Here is a 23,069-nt window from a genome sequence, read left to right on the forward strand (position 1 = left end):
AATTAAAGAGGTGGTATTGGTATTTGGGGAGGTGACGGTGACGGCGAAAGTGACTGTTCCGAGTCTGAAGAGGTCATTTTATCCTTTCGGCTGAAACAAGCCAAGCCACTGCCCAATTTTCTGCACTCAAACTATGACTTATCCACCGTAAAAACTATTCTAAAATTAAAGCCAAAAAGTTGAGTTTGTACCATACCATCATCTACTTTAACCTTAAACATTTGATTCTATCCATTTAATAAAATAATTGGTAAAATTTAATATATTGTAGTTAGGTGGAGGTTTTTTTTTTTATATATGCATTTCGAATTCTAATTCTCAATTTTAGATTCACTTAACCAAATCTTATAGAGATTTATATTTACATTTTTTTTAATTATGTAATCTAAGTAGAAATTTTAAAAATAACATTTTTATACTTTTAATATTCTCATTTTTTAAATTCCAAAATATAAAATTACTATTTTAGGTTGTAAACTAATTTTTTAACCCATAAGTTTGTTTTTATTGAAATTAGTTAGATTTCTAATTAGTTACTTAATATTCTATTGGTTAACGTGTTTTTTTAAGCGTAACGAGTTGTTATTCTGACATCTGTTAACTATTTTTCCTTGATTTATGACATCTGTTAATCATTTCTCTGATGTGTCACCAGAAGTTATTATAGGGCGATTTATTTTTTCTATTTTGAAAATATTGTTTTTTGTTAATATTAAATTAATTATTATAATAAACAAAGGTTAAGATACTATTTTAGTCCTTATTCTTCTAGCTTTGATTCATTTGGTCCTTGATCTACTTTCAAAACGTTCATTTTAGTTCTTCTACTCTCAACTTTGATCCACTGTAGTATCTATGTACTTTCAAAAAATATTTACTAGTAACAAAATCAATTAAAATGTATTATTATTGTAGTAAAAATTAATATTAGCACACCATTTTAGCTAATGTATTTATAATTAGCTAGAAATAAAAAAGGAGTATTTTAGTTATTTTTAGATTCACTTAATCAAATGTTGGAGATATTTTTTAATTATGTAATCTTAAGTAGAAATTTTAAAAATAATATTTTTATACTTTTAATATTCTCATTTTTTTAATTCTAAATTATAAAATTACTATTTTAAGTTATAAACTAATTTTTTAACCTTTTAAGTTTGATTTTATTGAAATTAGTTAGATTTCTAATTAGTTGCATAATATTGTATTGGTTAACGTGTTTTTTTTGGCATAAAGAGTTGTTATTCTTGATTATCATCGGTTAACCATTTTTCTTTTATTTGTGATATTTGTTAACCATTTTTCTCTTAAATATGACATCTGTCAGTTATTTTTCTCTGATGTGTCACACGTGTATAAATAGGTATAACCATAAGTTATTTTACCGCTATTTATCTTTTTTATTTTGAAAATATTGTTTTTTGTTAATATTAAATTAATTATTATAATAAACATAGATTAAGATGCTATTTTAGTCCATATTCTTCCAGCTTTGGTTCATTTGGTCTTTGATCTACTTTCAAAATGTTCATTTTAATTCTTGTACTTTCAACTTTGATCCACCTTAGTCCCATGTACTTTCAAAAAATATTTACTAGTAACAAAATCAATTAAAATGTATTATTATTTTAATAAAAATTAATATTAGCACACTATTTTAACTAATATATTTATAATGAGCTAGAAATAAGAAAGAGTATTTTAGTTATTTTTGGACATTGAACCCATTTCATATGATGGGAGTTGCCCGTGTATTGGGCAGATTCACTTAATTGAACCTTTGAGATTTATAATTAATTTTTTTTAAATTATGTAATCTAGTAGAAATTTTAATAATAATATTTGTATACTTTTAATTTGAAAATATAAAATTAACTAATTTTTTAATACTAATAAGTTTTTTTTATTGAGATTAGTTAGATTTCTAATTAGTTGAAAAATATTCTTTACCAGTTGTTACTCTGGTTGATATCTATTAACTATTTTTTTTCTAATTTGTGACATCTGTTAACTATTTTTCTTTTAAGTGTGACATATGCTAGTTATTTTTCTGTGATATGTGACGCGTATATAAATAGGTGTACAAAATATCTTTTTTGTTTTGATAATATTGTTTTCTGTTAATGTTAAATTGATTATTACAATATATAAAGGTAAAGATATTATTTTGGTTCCTATTCTTCTAGCTTTGGTTCATTTGATCATTGATATACTATCAAAATGCTCATTTTGATTCTTGTATTTTTAACTTTAATTCACTTTCAAAAAATATTTACTAGTAACAAAATCAATTAAAATTTATTATTATTTTAATTAAAAATAATATTAGCACACCATTTTTAGCTCATATATTTATAATTAGCTAGAGATAAGAAAGAAGTATTTTAATTATTTTTAGATTCACATAATAGAGTTTTATATTAATTTTTTTTAAAATTATGTAATCTAGTAGAAAATTTAAAAATAATATTTGCATACTTTTAATTTCAAAATATTCTATTAACTAATTTTTTAATACTAATAAGTTTTTTTTAGATTAGTTAGATTTCTATTTAGTTGTTAATATTTTGTTGGTTAAGGAGTTGTTACTCTTGTTTGATAGTTAACCATTTTTCCCTGATTTGTGATACCTGTTAACCATTTTTCTCTTAAATGTGACATGTGTTAGCAATTTTTCTATTACGTTTAACACGTGTATAAATAAGTGTACAGTATAGAACCAGAAGTTATTTGACCATATTTTATCTTTTCTGTTTTGATAATATTGTTTTTTGTTAAATTGATTATTACAATAAACAAATGTTAAGATACTATTTGACCCCTATTCTTCTAACTTTGGTTCATTTCGTCCTTAATTTACTCTCAAAATGCTCATTTTGGTTCAACTTTGATAAACTTTAGTCCATGTACTCTCAAAAAATATTTACTAGTAACAAAATCAATTAAAATGTATTAGTATTTCAATAAAAAATAATATTAACACACCATTGTAGCTCATATATTTATAATTAGCTAGAAATAAGAAAGGAGTATTTTAATTATTTTTAGATTCACTCAATCAAATCTTTGAGATTTATATTTAATTTTTTTTAAATGATGTAATCTAGTAGAAATTTGAAAAATAATATTTGTATACTTTTAATTTGAAAATATAAAATTAACTAATTTTTTAATACTAGTAAGTTTTTTTTTATTGAGATTAGTTAGATTTCTAATTACTTAGTTAGTATTCTATTGGGTAACGAGTTGTTACTCTTGTTTGACATCTGTTAACCATTTTTCTCTTAAATGTGACATGTGTTAGTCATTTTTCTCTTATGTGACACGTGTATAAATAGGGTACAGTATAAAACTAGAAGTTATTTGACCACATTTTATTTTTCTGTTTTGATAATATTGTTTTTTTTGTTAATAATAAATTGATTATTACAATAAACAAAGATTAAGATACTATTTGGCCCCTATTCTTCTAGCTTTGGTTTATTTGGTCCTTAATTTACCCTCAAAATACTCATTTTGGTTCAACTTTGATCCACTTTAGTCCCACATACTTTCAAAAAATATTTACCAGTAACAAAATCAATTCAAATGTATTAGTATTTTAATAAAAATAATATTAACACACCATTTTAATTCATATATTTAGAATTAGATAGAAATAAGAAAGGAGTATTTTAATTATTTTTAGATTCACTTAATCAAATCTTTGAGATTTATATTTAATTTTTTTTAATTATGTAATCTAGTAGAAATTTTAAAAATAATATTTGTATACTTCTAATTTGAAAATATAAAGTTAACTAATTTTTTAATACTAGTAAGTTTTTTTTTAATTAGATTAGTTAGATTTCTAATTATTTATTTATTTTTTGTTTTTTTGACCAGAGATTTCTAATTAGTTAGTTAATATCATGTTGGCTAACGAGTTGTTACTTTGTTTGACATATGTTAACTATTTTTTCCTGATTTGTGACCTATGTTAACCATTTTTCTCTTAAATATGATATCTATTAGCCATTTTTCTCTTATGTGTGACACATGTATAAATAGGAGTAAACCAGAAGTTATTTGACCACATTTTATCTTTTCTATTTTGATGATATTGGTTTTTATTAATATTAAATTGATTATTACAATAAACAAAGGTTAAGATACTATTTTGGCCCCTATTCTTCTAGCTTTTGTTCATTTGGTCCTTGATTTACTCTCAAAATGCTCATTTTGGTTCAACTTTGATCCACTTTAGTCCCATGTACTTTCAAAATATATTTACTAGCAACAAAATCAATTAAAATGTATGAGTATTTTAATAAGAAAATAATATTAACACACCATTTTAGCTCATATATTTATAATTAGCTAAAAATAAGAAAGGAGTATTTTTGTTATTTTTAGATTCACTTAATCAAATCTTTAAAATTGAATTGCATTTTTTTATTTATGAAATTAAAATAATATAATATAACAATATAAAAATAATATACATAAATAATTTTATTTATTTTATTTAAATAATTTATGAGATTTATATTAATTTTTTGTTTAAATTGTGTAATCTAGTAGAAATTTTAAAAATAACATTTGTATACTTCTAATTTGAAAATATAAAATTAACTAATTTTTTAATAAGATTTTTTTACTGAGATTAGTTAGATTTCTAATCAGTTAGTTAACGAATTGTTACTCTTGTTCGACCTATGTTAACCATTTTTACATGATTTGTGACATCTGTCAACCATTTTTCTCTTAAATGTGACATATGTTAACCATTTTTCTCTGATGTGTAAAACGTGTATAAATAGGTGTACAGTACATAATCAGAAGTTATTTTACCACATTTTATCTTTTCTATTTTGATATCTTCTAATAAAAAGATTATATAACTTTTATCAATTGATGTGTTTTTATTATAAAACATTATAATATAATTTTTTTGTTAATATTAAATTGTTGTATTGTATACGAGAATCAAAACCTTTAAACTTATCTTTATTTGTCTGGATGCAATGTAGTTTTGAGTGGCGTATTTGTGTGGTATGGCCGATATTTTTATGGTCAAATTTGTATAATTGAGACATAAAAACTGATGTGGGGAAGTTGTACGTACTGCAAATGGTGGCACCATTTTCACATTGAACAGCTTATTGTGTAAAATTAAATTCTGTGGTGTCAATATAATATTAGCTGTCAATAATTCACTTATTGGGCGATGCTTCAAACTTTGGTTCTTATGTAATGTATGTTTCAATTATTTCCATTGCTGCCCCTTTTGAAGGAGACCATGAATTATGAACCCAACATACTTTCCTGCACTGGGCCTTCAGGAAAACCAAAACCAACCCATTCATTATATTTACTTTAGTCGAGGGTGTATCTACTACAGTAATATTACATGTAAGTCCGTAATCAACTTATGGGTAAAAAATCGAGCAATGTGAATCTAGAGATATATTTTTTGATGGAGTGATTATGTTAGCCTAGTTGTTTTTCAAACTATGCTTTTTTTTTTTTTATGGGATGATGTTTGATCAAGAAAATAAGTCTACATCAAAGCTCGGAGTGATGATATGACAAATGAAGGGACGTGCAAAATAGAGTTAGCTCTTCGACGTTCAAGTAAATATTAATCCGATCTATGCTTGAGTGAGCATATAGTTTATGTACCTAGTGCCAGAGGCGGGCATCTCTATTTATAGCGGTGAGCTTCCGACAGCACTTCAATAACTCTCCAACCGTTCGAGTAACATGGCGTGTGTTGTCTGAGATTTTGTTTGGTGCTTAGCTTGGACCTGCAGATATTCTTTGAAAAGGTCGGCCAAAGTGTGAAATTTAGTTCTGTTCGAGTGCATCGGTTGCTGAGCTACTTGGAATTCCAAACAGTAAACCTCTTTCTGACGTTGATACGTGGCTGACATAATTTAGCTCAAACAGCTAAAGTTATTATAAAGTCATATACAAATTGATTAAAATATATATATATATGGGTAACTCATCATAAGCATTTTAGTTGCATGATTCTTTAATTTGTAATACAATATTCTAAAAACAACATGGATAATGTGATCTTTTTATTGTTACAGAGTAAAAAAGAACTTTAACATTACAATGAAATTGCAATTTATAACCCATGTTTTGCGAAGGCATGAAATTAAGTTGATAATAGATTTCCGCAACGTTTTCAATAACTATAATTTCACCGTCTCCATAAACATTGATATTAATAGTAATTTTCTTTTCTTTGAGATAGATTGATATTAATAGTTATTTACTTAACGATTCCTTTTAAGAAGACGAGCAATTTTTGGAAGCAAATTGAATTGAAAAAGCCAGTAGCTATGAACTCTCATGGAGAATCAGAAAATTGAAGTCTCCTGTGTTTTGAGTGCTGCAACATATGGTTCTAACAAAATGAGGAAGTTGAAGTGCGTAGGCATAATAAACCATTTTGATGATTGAAAATCTGAAGAAAGAAAAGAAAACGAGGCAGAGAAATTCAAACAAACGACAACCAAGTGATGACGATGGGGCTTCTCACTCTGTTAGTTCCATCTTTCCAGATCAGCCCTCCAAATTCCGGCATACTCTGCCTCTTCTTTGTCACAAAAGTGATTTTGTAAGACAGCTTCTGATATCTCCTCGTGAAGTTCAGATTCTCCGGCTCAACTTTCACGGCGGCGCCCTTGAACGGACTGACCACCGCGCGGTAGCTGGACGCTGCGTGGCCGACGTTGGTGACGGTTCTGTGAAGGGTCAGGGAAGTGATGGAGGTTTTCTCAGGGAAAACGGCGGAGATCGCCGGGTAATTCAAATCTCCAGGGTTGCGGAGAAGGCCATGGCAGGATCTGTTCGTATATTTGGAGAAGACTTTGAGCTGAGAAGGGGTTAAATCCTGCGTACAGAGGAATTCGAAGTAATCTTGCGGCTGGATTTCGTAAACCAACCCAGGGTCGAGGGCTTTTCTAGGGTTTATGTGGCCGGCGCCATGGTCGTACGGACTCGACGGCGAGGAGACGGAGGCATCTTTGAGAGGATTATACGTGTTGTCATGGACATACGCGGTGGTCATGAGCGCCGATTTGATCGCCGACGGGCTCCAATCGGGATGCTTCGATTTGATCAGAGCCGCGACGCCGCTCACGTGAGGGCACGACATTGAAGTTCCAGAGAGAATGTTGAATTTAACCCTTCGGGAATCGGTCGACAAGCTCGACGGCCCTGTTTTTCCGGTCCAGGCGGCGAGGATGTTGACGCCGGGAGCCACCAGATCGGGCTTCAGAATTTCCAGAGTGAGGAAGTTTGGTCCTCTGGAAGAAAACGCCGCCACCACCGGCGACGGTTTCACTCCTAATCTCGTTCCTAAAAACCCTAGACTCGCCGTCGCTTTTGGATTCGTTAAGGCGTAATGCTTAATTGCTTTACCTTCTCTTTCCCCGACGGCGACGGCCGGTACCAAATGGCAGTCTGCAACAAGTTCTTCCCCATTCGCCGCCGTGTTCGACAGAATCATCCCAATTCCACCTGCATTCTTCACCACCACGCCCTTCTGGACCCGAGGGCTAATTCCGCGATCGCATATCACAATTTTCCCGGCCACAAAATGGGGATCTAAAGTCCCTTCCAAACACAGAGAACTCGGATCAGGACTGCTCGAGTTACTCCCCATATAGACGACTGGGAATTGTTTGTTCTCTGGAATCGTGACTCTTCCTCTGTAAAGTGAAACGCCGGTGACTGTTCTGCCATCGCCGAGCTTGACAATGGCCGGGAAATCTCTGTCCATTGTACTGGCGCCGACGGTGGTAATCCATGGCGATACGTTTGTGAGGCTGACAGGGTCCGGCCCTCCATTTCCGGCCGAGCAGGAGACAAAAACGCCCATCTCCATTGCCCCAAATGCTGCAACTGAGAGGGTATCACGGTAATAGGAAGAGACCCCACCTCCTAAAGAGATGGACAGAACATTTACTCCGTCGGCCACCGCTCTGTCCACAGCCGACAAAATGTCGGAGCTGAAGCAGCCACCCACCCAGCACACTTTGTACGCGGCAATTCTAGCGCCGGGCGCCATTCCTCTGGCCGTTCCATAAGCATAGCCGAGGAGGCTCGCGCCGGCTACAGGGGAGCCGGCCACGGTGGCTGCCGTGTGAGTTCCATGGCCATCTTGATCCCTCGGCGATTTGTACTCCAACCGTTCGTTAAATTTCCCAGCAGCAGCTTCATACCCACGGTAAAACACTCTGGCGCCGACGATCTTTCTATTACAATTCTGTTTCGTGAAGCCTCGCCCTGTTTCACATTCCCCTTTCCAATGCGCCGGCACCGGCGTCATTCCGGCGTCGTCAAAGCTCTCACTCTCCGGCCAAATCCCGGTGTCCAGAACTCCAACAATCACATCATGGTCTGCAATTTGCTGTGACCAAGCGCTATTGCTGTCGGCTGAATCAAGCCCAAGAAATTTGGGGCTTCTCGTGGTGTGGAGCTGGTACTTAGTCTCCGGAAAAATGGCCAACACCCCATCTTCTTCCTCGAGCCTCTCAGCCTCTTCTTCACTCAAGCGAGCTGCAACTCCATGGAAAACGTTGTGGTAACTGTAAATTACCCTCCTCTGTTCATCTCCCCCACTCCCACCTTCTTTCTCGGTGTTGATAGTCACACTGTCTACCACCGCGGAATACCACTCAAGGTGATCGGAAAATGACTCCGGCATTGCAGACCTATCCATTTGGACAACATAAGTTTTCAAAAACTGAGAGCTGGAAAGAAGCAAACAGTTGAAAAACAGCAGCAAACCCAAGCATTTGACAGCCATTTTCTGAAGCAGAGAGAGGGGGATTTCTCTGTGTGTGTTTGTTCTTGGAAGAAGAGAGAGAGAGAAATGAAGTGGAATCGAGGGGGAGCGTTGAGGGAGTTGATATAGGAGGAGATTGTGCAGGCAGGTAATAGAGGAGTGGTTGTTTCATGAATGCCAAAATTGAAGAGGGGACTGTGAACTGGTGGTGAGAAGTTAATTTGGTTACATATATGGTCCCCTCTTTTAATTACCAGGTAACTCCTTTCCCATGCCTAATCTGGCGGATTCTTGTCAGATGATATATGCTTTGCTCGCTATGGTTAGATTGGCTATGGTTAAACATTTTTTTTCACTTTCTTCCTAAAATATCTTTATACATGCGGGTACCCTTTTTTTTTTTTTTTCTTTTTTTTCAAAAAGGAAAAATTCAAACATTAAATACTGACAATATCAATGTCTTTATATGTAGTATAATAAATACATGAATTGTCATAACAAAAAAGGGGTAGTATTTAGCGTTAAATGTAACAAAAAGGTTAAAAAGATACCAAAAAAATATTGGTGGGGTGGGAACGTGATCTTTGTTGATTAGAATATGGAAAATGTTAATTACTTGAGTAAGGAAGTAAATGCTAAGTATGTCAAAAAATTTCTCCCCATTTGGATATTGGACCCACCCAATCAGATGATATAATTTCCAAATACATTAGTTAATTTCTAAGCCAAATCAGAAAACCAGCAAATGTAAATTTTATTTTATTTTTATTTTTTTAACTATAGCAAGTGTAATTCATCCATTAAAGATAAAAAGAGTATTTAATATCTAAAAGAAAACTTAAAGCGTCAAAGCGAGCAAAACTCAACAGAATTAGATATATATCTTCAACCAAAAGATTGTGAATTTATCTGTACGTTGTTTGTAAATAAAAAAATGAAAACTTACCCGTTAAAACCAGTCTCAATCATACTACTTTTTGCAAATCATTTCAGTCTAATCTTCTTCTTCTAAAGCTCCTAAAATGGCATGATCAATAATGGAAATTTTCTAAATACAGTTTTCCCCAAGCCTATGTGCCCTTACACACCACATTTGGATGGTTGTGGTTGTTAGAGTGTGAAATTATTTCCACTACCACCACAGTGATGTGGAGTTTTTCTTTTCGGGTTAAAAAACACACTAGTTTTTTACTTTCATTAAAATAACGATTTAATTACTAAATTTTAATTTGTAATGATTTAGTTCAAATTTAAATAATTATCCTATTCTAACTTTTAGTTTAGCTATTGTGTTAAATTACAAATTTGGTACTGAATTTTGAGGGGCATATTTAATAGATTCTTAAATTTTAAAATGATATTTAATAGGTACTTGCACTTTCAATACTTATATACTATGTCATTCAACTTTACGAAGCGTCTAATAGTAACAGGCTATGAACTCTTAATTTCATGTTAAATAAATTTTTTAACTTTTAATTTTATGTCTCGTATGTCTATAATCTTTGAGGTATTTTTTATAGTTCAAATACTCATCAGACACAGAATTGATGGTCTAAAAATTTATTAAACACCTTTAAAGATCATGGACCTTTTAAATACAATATTGAAACTCAAAAGACTTATTGGACATTTAAGTTTATAAATTTATTAGACACAAGTTTGAAATTTGAGGGCCAAGCTTGTAATTTACTGTAATGTTAAAAAAAATCAATCTAAATTTTATGTTTAATTATTTTTTTAAAATTAATTATATCTCTGAAAAATTGTGAAATGTGGTTTTATATAATTATTCTAGATTTATAATTTGAATCCTCTCAAAAGCGATTACTCCCAAACACAAAATAATAATAATAATTATTATTATTATCAAACAGACCACAATTCATACATTCCAGTAAGAACGAAATATCTCATCAACTTAGAGTCTAATTTAGCTGGTTAAGGAAAAAAGAAAAAGAATATATATTAACCCCATAAGTGAAATTCAATAATATATTCGCAATAATGACTATGTTCACTTACCTCAATCAGAGATGGTAATGTATAAGCCTTAGTTCACACATGCTGCAAATGAAAGTAGGTGACGGTTGAGAGTTACTGCATTTGACGGCGGCGCTGGCTTAGCTCAACTGCGGCGGGTGGAGGGCGCCGCCGCCCCGTGGTGGTTGTACGGTGGAGATTTTTTATTATCATCAAACGAATCCCTTTTTTTCACACGGGATTCATGTACCACTATCGAATCCATTCAATCCAACCGCCACCATTAATCGAGAATTTTCTTTTTCCGTTTTCTAATTCCCGTTTTTTTCTTTAGAGAATTATTCCCTTTTGTCCACTTTGCAAATTTAAGCACACACTATTTTTTTAATTTCTAGATATCGTTTGTGTTAAAATTGGTGAGCATAATTCCTTCACGCCAGTCAATAATTGGCCTAATAAATCTAAGTTAGGCTCGTGATTTCCTCTCTTTTCATTGTTTTGCTTTATCGAAATTAAGTTTTTTAATTTGTTAATTGATTGAAAACATTTTTTTTTAATTACAAAAGTGAAACTTGATTTTTCTTTTTGGATAAAGAGTGAGGCTTAATTACCTATACTCAAATTGAAATATCAAATATTGTATACTTACCCTATGTTGGAAGAAGAGTGGTTGGTGGGTGCATAATAAAATTTTTAACCTCCTGATATAAGTCAATAATAACTTTAATTTAGTAATTTTTTTTAGCACAATATGTGAGTGTGAAATTTTGAATTCACGACTTTTTAATCGGAGATAGATGTTTTGGTTAAGATGGCTCAAGTTGGTATTTTCCCTCGGTTTCAATAATGATAAAAAGGTTATTGCAAGTGAAAGAGACCATTTGTCGTGGAATTTAAAGGAATATATTTGGAACCATACATGATATACACACCACAATTTGAGCTGTAAAATTTCACTTTATTTTAACTTTTTCTATTGAATTTCTCACAATCCTACAACTTTGTCTCATTGGATTCAGATTCTCTCCAAAAATGCTGTTTAATGAAAACCTCCTTTTTGTAACTTTAAAGCACTAGTAATTTTGTAAAAAAAAACACTAGTAATTCAAAATTTTCTTGTTTTTCAAACAAGAATTTTAGAAAAACTTCTGTATGCATTCGTACTTATAAAATAATAATAATAATAATAATAAAAATTGTAGCATTCACTTTCAATAATTTCTCATAGTACTTTTTTTTTTCCATAGTTGGTCGACGAAGGTCCTTCAAAAATCAACCAATATAAACATACTTTGATCAGATAAGCTATATAAGAAGGTCAAAAGGACAAATAAATCATACAAAGGGCACGATTAAATAAAACAAAAAACGTTATTTTTTTCTTCTCTCTCTCTCTCTTGAGATAAACCCGAAGAGCTAGGTTGGTGGGCCTGAAATTGGATTCTGGATTACTTCGGCCCATGGATCATTGTTGGACTCTCCAACAATGGGCCGTATAGACTCCCAAATCAAACTAACACATTTGGGCCCAGTGCCCATCCCTAATTGCCAGACTCTGTCCCCTTTTCCAATTCTTTCTTGATCTTCCAAATACGCGAGTTCATACCACAGCGAAGAAGACGACTGGTTCCCAAATCTATGCAGAGTCATCAATGCCGCTTCCATGTCCTTGTCCTTAAGCTTCAGCATTTTTCCGATCTCCCGTATCACCGGACCTCCCGATACCGGCAAGCAGAAATGCTGAATCACACTCTTGAAATTGGGCACGTAGATTTCTTGCGATTTGTCCAGAAATCGCTTTCCGAGCCTCGAAACGCCGTGCCGTAGTTTCTCCGACAACGGCAAGACTGAATCACCCAGAATGGTTATGTTTGACCGGAGAGTTTCTCCGGCAACCTGGAGTAAATCCCTTGTGAGAGTGACGCCGAGCTTTCCGTCCATGTCATCTTCGCGTATGGCTGAAAGGTAACTTTTATCGTCGAAAGCTCTCTGTGTTCGAACCGTTTTAAATAGTTTATATTTTGAAGAATCCTTCGCCTCTTTTCTATTGGTGAGCAGAATGGCTCCGCTGCCCATTCGGAAGAGGCAATTAAGGATCAATTTTGAGCGTTCCTTTCCTGCATACCAACCGTTCGACAAAATTTCTGTACTGAGTACAACGGCATTCGAATTTTTGTGAACTTGAAGGAGACTTTCAGCTAAATGAATGGCAACAGCACTGGCACTGCACCCCATTCCGGAGAGATTGAAGCTCTTAATATCACTTCTCATGGAATATTTGTTGATAACTATGGAGGACAGACAAGGAGAAGGACAAAAGCCACTGCAATTGACGATCAGAATATCAATGTCACGAGGAGAGAGATGGGTTTTGGTCAAAAGATCGTCCATGACAGGAAACAGAACCATATGGGCTTCATTAATGGATTCCTGTTGATGGGTTTTGGGTGGAATGAAGTGCAGGGCTGGAGGGAGGCATGTTTCTTCACTTTGTCCAGAGGATTTAAGAGTTTTGGCCATGAAACAGAGGCTCTCACTGTCAAAAATATCCATCAAAGTAGCATTTTCAAGGAAAGTAGAGAAGGGAACCCTGAAGAAACTAGGCGGTTTGAGGCATGAGAAGTCAACTAAATAGACTGAACGAGGAGCAATATTCAAGATGGAAGGGTGGTTGATGATTATGATGAAGACGACAAGAGAAGACAGCGGGAAGATATGGAAAATGGGATTCCATCCTTCTAAGAAAAGATAGGCTTCAATGGAAGTTAGGAGAACGAAAAGGATTTGAAGTTGAAAGAAAGTGAAGCGAAGGGGTTTGAGTAATTGAGTGGAATGGAGGAGAGTGCCGCCATGGATGACCTCGGGAGCAGATTCCATTGGTTATGGATGGAGGAAGGGTGGTGGGGTGGCTATGGAGGAATGGGAATTTGAATTTGAATGGTGTGAAAATGGAAGTGGTGGTTAAATGAAGGGTCTCAGTAAGTTTGGTAATTTTTCTTTGCTCGATGTACAGTTGGCAGGAAACAGGTGAAAACTTTAATTTGATGTAATGCTTCACCAGGAAGTAATTACTATTAACGATGGGGTCAAAAAAAAAAGAAACCTTTTTATTTTGGTTCAAGTAATAGTTACCTAGGCTGTCGAAACTTGAAAATTTCTGGTAATACGAGGGATATATATATATATTTTTTCTTACATTTGAGGACAGATCGAATTCAAATTTCTTGGTTGGATGATGTATGCTCGTTTTTGCGAGGGATATAAATACTCCGTATCGTGTGAGACCAATTGTAATGTGAGCGAATTAGGTATGGTACTCTAGTTTTATAACTTATTAAACACCACAAGTTCAAAGATCAAATTCATAATTTAGCATGTTTTCGATTAAAGATAGATAGAGTGTTCCTCAGCCTCTTGGAAATTTAATTAATTTTTATTCATAAACCTTGAAGACATGCATATCTTCCTTTTCATTTAACTATGATATAACCTCGATCACTTTAACAAAAATATGTTTTGCCATCGTGTTTATGTGGATGCATAGTTGAAATCATAGGTATTAGCTCGAGAGTGATCACTTTAACAAAAATATGTTTTGCCATCGTGTTTATGTGGATGCATAGTTGAAATCATAGGTATTAGCTCAAGAGTGATCACTTTAACAAAAATATGTTTTGCCATCGTGTTTATGTGGATGCATAGTTAAAATCATAGGTATTAGCTCGAGAGTGATCACTTTAACAAAAATATGTTTTGCCATCGTGTTTATGTGGATGCATAGTTGAAATCATAGGTATTAGCTCGAGAGTGATCACTTTAACAAAAATATGTTTTGTCATCGTGTTTATGTGGATGCATAGTTGAAATCATAGGTATTAGCTCAAGAGTGATCACTTTAACAAAAATATGTTTTGCCATCGTGTTTATGTGGATGCATAGTTAAAATCATAGGTATTAGCTCGAGAGTGATCACTTTAACAAAAATATGTTTTGCCATCGTGTTTATGTGGATGCATAGTTGAAATCATAGGTATTAGCTCAAGAGTGATACCTATCTAAAAGCCTTATCCCATGTCTCAAGTTAGATCCTCATGCAATAAAATATTGATTTTTATTAATGTAAAAAAATGGAATATATTCCTGACTAAGATGTGATGAATTAGAAAATTTCAAAAAAATACCTCAAGAATTTCAATCATACGTGATTAAGAAAAAATTAAAGACAAACGCTAAAATCACTTTATATACAAATTGCAGATAAAAAAAATGTAAATTCTAAATTTGTATTTACTTAAAAGATAAAATATTTGAAAGTCCAACGTTTAAAAGTTAAAATATTTTAAACATGTTAGATGAATTAGAGTTAATTTAATAATTTTATAAATACCTTTTTAACACTCCTCATTTATGCTCCAATATCATCTAAACATGATTAAATCATTCAGTTGTGTTCCAAGATTAAATCATCAATAAACTAAACAGTTTAAAATGATAAATTAAAGTAAACTTAATCATTTTATATCCATCTTTTAACGAAATAAAATATTTGAATGTTTGTTAATAAAAATGAAATACATGCAAAAAATTGTCGGGATTTTGTACTCCCGCAAGACGATTCCATGTATCGAGGTCGGAATGGGATTTGTTAAACTTAACAAATTAATGAGTTTTTTTAAGTACAACAAATGAGGGTGTCGACATTTGAAATTTGAAAAGAAAGAGTAGATTTTTTTTTATGCTATGCTCTCCTTAGTGATTCATGCCATGTCGGATGAGCAAGATATGCGGAAGATGGGGGGGCTTGATAGAGGGGGATGGAGGAAGTGGACAAAACAGACTTGCGCCAGTCTCGACTCGACCTGGAGAGAACACAGGGTAAGGGCTTGGCCCATGAAAATTGCAAACCCAGTGGCAAAAGACCCATCCACTCTCATCATCCCAACCGAAGAAAGAAACAAGCGGTGGCCTTGGGGACAATTTTTCTCTTAATTGCGTAGGAATATGAACAAAACACGTGCATCTAAACACTCGCTAATTAACTAACAATACATTAAGTTTGACGATAAATTTACATTATCTTTTAACCCAAGCTTTTAATATGATTAAATGTTTGTTTCAAAAATATATATATAAGTAAATTTTATATTAAATTTATTAATGTAATATTTTATATTAAATTTATTAATGTAATATTTTATATTAAATTTATTAATGTAATATTAATTATACTTTAAAGATATGAATTCTCGTCTCAATAAATAAATTTACTTGTCAAAGCAAACATATCTCCCACCAAGAAGAATTGTGAGTTCGATCCCTCACCTCCACACATTGTACTAAAATAATAATAGTAATAATAATAAATAAATAAATAAATTTACTTATTGAATGTTTCAAGATATCGAGCCTCGTGTATGTGTAGTTTTTTCAAAGAGACTGAAAAACTACTACAAAAATTAATCATTTTTATAATATAAATTCTATTGTTATGGAGAACAAAAACGACCCGAAACGGGACAAGAAGTTGAAGTCTGAGATCATTGATTGGGGGAGACCGACCCGTGACGTAATGGGCCAGCCCAAAGAACGACCTAACACCGGGGCAGAGAACGAGGAAAGCAACTGGTCCCGACCTCTGCTCGGTCCCGACCACTTCTCGGTCCCGACCACTTCTCGGTCCCGACCCCTGCTCGGCCCACGGCCCAGCCCATGAATCTTCCGCCTACGATCTACGATCCCTCGGGCCCTGCAAAGCCGAATTAGGGTTTGGCTACGAAGGTTATGGAATCATCTTCACGGCTATAAGTAGCAGTGAGATCCACCCCTGAAGGGTAAGGGACTCATCCCTAGCTAACTATTTTCTCAACTCTCCCTCGCTAACTTAAGCATCGGAGCCCGTGTGACTAAGGTCACACCAATTTAGATCGGTTTGATTTTGCAAGTATCGGTTCCCTTATCATCGAGTTAGGTGTGTGCGAGAAGAAGATCCGGAGGGTCAAAATCCATGCATCAACAATTGGCGCCGTCTGTGGGAACGATACAGTAAAGCAAGCTTCGTTGAAGCGAAATCCCGATACGAGGCGAAATTTCGATCCGAGGCGTGTAGAGTGAAACAACCGATCATTCGGGTGAGGCAAGACCGAGCCCTGATCATCGTCTTAATCCGACCACCCTTGACAGGGGAGAACCAGATCGAGCCTGAATGAAGCGACAGACCTCTCGGGTGAGGCAAGGCCGAGCCCTGGTCATCGACTTAATTCGACCACCCTTGACAGGGGAGAACCAGTGACGAGCCTGAATGAAGCGACCGACCTCTCGAGTGAGGTAACGCCGAGCCCTGGTCATCAACTTAATTCGACCACCCTTGACAGGGGAGAACCAGTGACGAGCCTGAATGAAGCGACCGACCTCTCGGGTGAGGTAACGCCGAGCCCTGGTCATCAACTTAATTCGACCACCCTTGACAAGGGAGAACCGGCTGAGGCGGTAGAATCTGTCCCTCAGACAGCTGAACATCGACGGGTCAACATCAGAACCAGGTTGGGGGATGAGGAAAGAAAAAGCCTTATAAACTTCCTCAGAAGCAACGCCGACGTGTTCGCATGGTCGCCGGAGGACGTGCCGGGAATCGAGCGAGGAGTCAATGTCGACTCAATGTCGACGAGAGCTGTAAGCCAGTGAAACAGAAGCGTCGCGCGTTCAACCAAGAAAGGAACGAGATTGTAGCTGAACAGGTGGAAGAGCTACTGAAAGCAGGCTTCATTCGGGAAGTACATTATCCCTAGTGGATATCCAACGTAGTGCTGGTAAAGAAACCAAACGGCAAATGGAGAATGTGCATCGACTTCACGGACCTGAATAAGGCCTGTCCAAAGGATTTTTTTCCTTTGCCTCGAATATATCAACTGGTTGATGCCACTGTAGGACATGAAAGATTGAGTTTCATGAACTCCCTTCAATATCCATTAACTTGGTTCCCTACCAACTCTGTTTTCTAAATCCAAAACTGGATGCCAAGCGACTTTGATAAAACACCTTGCCTCGTCTATAAACATACTCTCAAAGGATATCGACAATACACTACCTTGAGAGTAGGGGGCAATAGGTCATGACCGACTCAACGACGCAAGCTTGGTAGAACCAGCCCAAGCCGAGCAGGCCGAGCAGGGCTCGGGTCCGACCTAGCCTAGCACATCTCTGCTCGGATCCGACCACTGCTCGGCGTCGACCAGGTGCAATGAGGCACAAATCTACATTAATCGACAGATTTTGAAAGCAGAATCTACATTAATCGACAAATTTGGCAAGAACAATTAAACAATCTCAACACGGCCAAACCAGAAGCGGGTCGATTGTCCTAGCACAGTTAAAACATGAGATGGAGTAAAAATGACAACGGGTATAAAACTAGTGGCTATGGCCAAAGGGTTAGAAACCTATGAAAATAAAAGCAACAAAGTCAACTCCATCAACGAAGCTGAATATGAAGCTCTACTAGTAGGATTAAAAGTGGCCAGGTACGTTGGGGTCAGGAACATACTGATACTAAGTGATTCACAGCTGGTTGTAGGTCAAGTGAAAGAGAAGTTCAGGCTAGAGAACCGCGAATGGCGAAATACCTTTCACAGGTAAAAAACCAGCTATACCAATTCTCAAAATATGAGATTCGACAAATTCCACGTGCTCAAAACGTCAACGCCGATGCGTTAGCTCGACTAGCTGCAGCTTATGAAACCGACTTAGGCAGAACTGTACTGGTCGAGATTCTACCCGAGCCAAGCATAGAAGCTCAGGAAGCAATGGATATCGACGAGCAAGGGCAACCAGAAGAAAATTGGAAGAGCCCTTTGATCAAATATTTGAAAGACGGGATCCTGCCTACTGAAAAGATAGAGGCCCAGCAGCTACAACGACGAGCAGCCAGATATGTGCTTAAAGACGACAATCTGTACAAAAGAGGTTACTCGTTGCCGCTTTTAAAATGTCTAACGCCCGACGAAGCTCACTACGTCATGAAAGAGATACATGAGGGTGTTTGTGGGAGCCATTCTGGAGCATGATCCCTAAGTCACAAAATAGTTTGACTAGGGTACTACTGACCGACCATGCTGAACGACACGAAGCGATTCACCAAAAAATGCGACAAATGCCAACAGTTTGCAACAGTACCTAGACAACCGCCATAGCCACTAAACAAGCATAATGAGTCCTTGGCCCTTTGCTCAGTGGGGAATAGACCTTATGGGCCTCTCCCACTCGAAAAAGGGTCAGACCAAATTTGCAGTAGTTGAAGTCGACTATTTTACTAAATGGGCCGAAGCCAAAGCCCTAGCGACAATTGCTGAGAAAAAGGTCACCGACTTCATTTGGAAGAACATAATTTGTCGCTTCGGAATACCCTACACCATTATCAGTGATAATGAGAAGCAGTTCGACAATGCTGCCTTTCGAGAATTTTGCAGAGAGTTAGACATTAAGCACATTTGTTCCTCGCCAGCACATCCGCAGGCTAATGGGCAGGTTGAAGCAGTCAACAAAATCATCAAAAGAACTCTGAAGACCAAATTAGAAAAGCTCCAAGGGTTGTGGGCAGAGGAACTTTCCAACGCATTATGGGTCTACAGAACAACACCTTGTACTCCGACAGGAGAAACGCCATTTTCACTATCATTTGGCTCTGAATCTGTAGTGCCAGTCGAAATTGGACTCCCCTCCCCAAGTGTAGAGCAGTTCAATCTACTTGACAACAACGAATCCGTACAGCTCAACCTCGACCTATTAAAAGAACATCGAGAAACAGCACGGCTACGAACGGCTGAATACAAAAATCGAATAGCTCGATACTACAACTCGAAGGTTATTGTAACTAAATCTTCGACAGGACAATCTTCCTACTAATAAAGTCTTCGACATTTAACGCGATACTTGAGTTTTTATGTTCATTCTGAAATAAATTTCTCAAGCAGGGGACATCATATGAATATCTACATTTCTACGACCTGAATATCTACATATCTATGACCAATCAAGAAACTCAAAATTGGGACGGACCTAGAAGTAGGCCGATAAGCTAAAAGCCAATCAGTGAAACCAGGGAAAAGAATCCCGAGGTGCTGAAAAAGGCATGCGTACAGGCCCAGCAAGGTCAAAACAGAAAACAGGCAAGCCTAACCGATCAACGAAACCCACGGGTAGAAAATCATATGGCAAAAGCCAAAATAGGTTAAAAACCCGAGGGTGTTGATTTAACTTGGGGTAAAAAGCTGGCAGAAGCCAAATATGTTAGAAACCTAAGGGTGCCGACTAAACTCAGGGTATAAAAGCCATTGGCAAAAGCCAAGTGGGTTAGAAACCCGAGAGTAAACCTTGAGGTATAAAACATGGGCAAAAGCCAAATAGGTTAGAAACCCAAAGGTATCGACATTAGTTCTGTTAAAGTTAGATCCCAAGGCGAAAGGTAAATGGTTTAAACTCAGATGAGAATAAAACCAGGCTCAGGAGACTTGATTGTGGTCAACGAAAATTGGAAAAAACTTCCAATTCATGAATAATATCGACAAGTTCAAGACACAAAACTAGTGGCAGGAACCAAGCACTAAAATCCAAAATTGGATCAAAAGCTTTTGGTAGAAACCCTGTGCGTTAGCAACCTTCACAGTTTTAGCCACTAATATATAATGATCTCGTGGTAACGACAAGCGACAAGTAATCTCAAAACAAAGATCTTTACACAATTATTCGTCTTCTGTTTTGAGAGTGGGGGTCATTGTTATGGAGAACAAAAACGACCCGAAACGGGACAAGGAGTTGAAGCCTGAGATCATTGATTGGGGGAGACCGACCCGTGACGTAATGAGCCGGCCCAAAGAACGACCTAACGCCGGGGCAGAGAACGAGGAAAGCGACTGGCGAAAAACTAACCAGGCCGAGAGGGCTCGGTCCCGACCACTTCTCGGTCCCGACCCCTGCTCGGCCCACGGCCCAGCCCATGAATCTCCCGCCTACGATCTACGATCCCTCGGGCCCTGCAGAGCCGAATTAGGGTTTGGCTACGAAGGTTCTGGAATCATCTTCACGGCTATAAGTAGCAGTGAGATCCACCCGTGAAGGGTAAGGGACTCATCCCTAGCTAACTATTTTCTCAACTCTCCCTCGCTAATTTAAGCATCGGAGTCCGTGTGACTAAGGTCACACCGATTTAGATCGGTTTGATTTTGCACGTATCGATTCCCTTATCATCGAGTTAGGTGTGTGCGAGAAGAAGAGCTGGAGGGTCAAAATCCATGCATCAACATCTATAATTCCATAATATATTACTATAAAATAATCATAAATATCAACGAATTTTCATATTGAAACAGGAAGCAAGGAAAAAACCAATTTTATTAGTTGGGTCTACACTACATCCATTGAAAGATCAAGATCTTCTAGGTTAATGGGCCTAAATGGGATACCGATCGATTGCTTGGGCCCATGGATCGTTCTTGGACTCTCCAATAATGGGCCGCACACACTCCCAAATCAAACTAACACATTTGGGCCCAGTGCCCATCCCTATTTGCCAAACCGTGTCTCCTTTTTCGACTCTCTCTTTAGCTTCCAAATACGCAAGTTCATACCACAGCGCAGAAGACGACTGGTTCCCAAATCTATGGAGAGTCATCAATCCCGCCTCCAAATCCTTCTCCTTAAGCTTCAGCACTTTTCCGATCGCCCTTATCACCGGACCCCCCGATACCGGCAAGCAAAAATGCCGAATCACGCTCTTGAAATTCGGCACGTAAATTTCTTGCGATTTGTCCACGTATCGCTTTCGCAGCCTGGAAACGCCGTGACGGAGTTTCTCCGACAGCGGCAAGATCGAAGAACCCATAATGGTTATGTTTGTTCGGAGAGTTTCGGGGAAAACCTGAAGCGTATCTCGTGTCACAGAGACTCCGAGTTTTCCGTCCGCGTCCTCCTCGCGAATGGCTGAAAGGTAACTTTTGTCGTCGAATGATGTCTGATTTCGAAGCGTTTTAAGTAGTTTATATTTTGAAGAATCTTTCGCTTCTTTTCTGTTTGTGAGTAGAATAGCTGCACTTCCCATACGGAAGAAACAGTTCAGGAGTAGTTTAGAGTGTTCTTTTCCTGCATACCAACCGTTCGACAAAATTTCTGTACTAAGCACAATGGCATAAGAGTTCTCGTGGACCTGAAGAAGATTTTCAGCTAATTGAATGGCAACAGCACTTGCACTGCACCCCATTCCAGAGAGATTATAGCTCTTAATGTCACTTCTCATGGAGAATCGATTGATAACTATGGAGGAGAGGGAAGGAGAAGGACAAAAGCCACTGCAATTAACGATCAGAATGTCAATGTCACGAGGAGAGAGATGGGTTTTGGTTAAAAGATCTTCCATGACAGGAAACAGCACCATATGGACTTCATTGATGGATTCCTGTTGATGGGTCTTGGGTGGAATGAAGTGTAAAGCTGGAGGGAGACATGTTTCTTCACTTTGTCCAGAAGATTTGAGAGTTTTGGCCATGAAACTGATGCTATCGCTATCAAAAGTATCAATCAAAGTCGCATTTTCTAGGAAAAAAGAGAAGGGAATTCTGCAGAAGCTTGGGGGTTTAAGGCATGAGAAGTCAACTAAATAAACTGAACGAGGAGCATTCAGAATGGAAGGCTTTATGATAATGAAGACGACATAACAAGACAGGAGTAGGAAGATGTGGAAAATGGGGTTCCATCCTTTTAAGAAAATATAAATTTCAATGGAACTCACGAGAATGAGAACGAGAAAGTTTAGAAGTTGGAAGAAAGTCAAGCGAAGGTGTGTGAATAATTGAGTGGAATGGAGGACAGTGCCGCCATGGCTGACCTTGGGAGCATAATCCATTGGTTATGGAGGAAAGGTTGAGGTGGCGATATGGAGAAATGGGAATCTTAATGGCGGTGCAGGTATGGCTTTTGAATTTTAGTGAAAAAAGGCAGCACCACACACACACAGAGTTGTATTGTAATGTTTTCCACATTCTGTACTGAGCTCTTAAAGCAGTATATATAGGAAAGAAATTACAGTACTAAATAGAAATACAGTAGGTAAAAAGGAAAAAAAAAAGAGAGATAATTGTGATCTTGAAAAACATAGTTGAATCAGGAGATGGTGAGGAAGTGACTTTTGGTTGCCCCACCTTTTGTTTGGTTCCCCAACACCCCATCCACCCATCCACCCACCCACCCACTCTTAACTCTCTCTCTCTCCCTCTACTCTTTACCTTATTGAATGCTGCTCTCCCCTCGCCTA

At 36.5% G+C, this 23,069-nt stretch overlaps 3 protein-coding genes and 1 pseudogene across 3 annotated transcripts; 1 reads left to right on the forward strand and 3 right to left on the reverse strand.

Annotated features, from left to right (window-relative positions):
* Positions 1–6,298: 6,298 nt before the first annotated feature.
* On the reverse strand, positions 6,299–9,125 carry SBT1.3 (subtilase 1.3). Its single transcript, XM_022285458.2, has one exon. The coding sequence runs from the start codon at positions 8,807–8,809 to the stop codon at positions 6,494–6,496; it is 2,316 nt and encodes a 771-aa protein (XP_022141150.2). The 5' UTR covers positions 8,810–9,125; the 3' UTR covers positions 6,299–6,493.
* Positions 9,126–12,043: 2,918 nt separating this feature from the next.
* LOC111011446 (3-ketoacyl-CoA synthase 5 pseudogene) lies at positions 12,044–13,648 on the reverse strand (annotated as a pseudogene).
* A 4,539-nt stretch (positions 13,649–18,187) lies between these two features.
* Positions 18,188–18,831, forward strand: LOC148208368 (uncharacterized). The gene is made up of 2 exons (XM_088118687.1): positions 18,188–18,288; positions 18,342–18,831. The coding sequence occupies exons 1-2, from the start codon at positions 18,188–18,190 to the stop codon at positions 18,829–18,831; spliced, it is 591 nt and encodes a 196-aa protein (XP_087974813.1).
* A 2,224-nt stretch (positions 18,832–21,055) lies between these two features.
* On the reverse strand, positions 21,056–22,661 carry LOC111011424 (3-ketoacyl-CoA synthase 5). The gene has a single exon (XM_022285163.2). The coding sequence runs from the start codon at positions 22,659–22,661 to the stop codon at positions 21,213–21,215; it is 1,449 nt and encodes a 482-aa protein (XP_022140855.1). The 3' UTR covers positions 21,056–21,212.
* Between the last annotated feature and the right edge of the window lie 408 nt (positions 22,662–23,069).

The sequence above is a fragment of the Momordica charantia genome (assembly GCF_013281855.1).
Source record: "Momordica charantia cultivar OHB3-1 chromosome 10 unlocalized genomic scaffold, Mcharantia_2.0 BLBB01000010.1, whole genome shotgun sequence".
NCBI classification, from domain to species: domain Eukaryota; kingdom Viridiplantae; phylum Streptophyta; class Magnoliopsida; order Cucurbitales; family Cucurbitaceae; genus Momordica; species Momordica charantia.

What these genes read in the sequence shown, in the direction of transcription:
- SBT1.3 (XM_022285458.2), bottom strand. Translation starts at nt 8,809, where the DNA reads ATGGCTGTCAAATGCTTGGGTTTGCTGCTGTTTTTCAACTGTTTGCTT.
- LOC148208368 (XM_088118687.1), top strand. Translation starts at nt 18,188, where the DNA reads ATGGCCAAAGGGTTAGAAACCTATGAAAATAAAAGCAACAAAGTCAAC. An exon ending in GTAGGATTAAAAGTGGCCAG is followed by an intron (nt 18,289 to 18,341) that starts GTACGTTGGGGT and finishes AGCTGGTTGTAG; the next exon opens with GTCAAGTGAAAGAGAAGTTC.
- LOC111011424 (XM_022285163.2), bottom strand. Translation starts at nt 22,661, where the DNA reads ATGGATTATGCTCCCAAGGTCAGCCATGGCGGCACTGTCCTCCATTCC.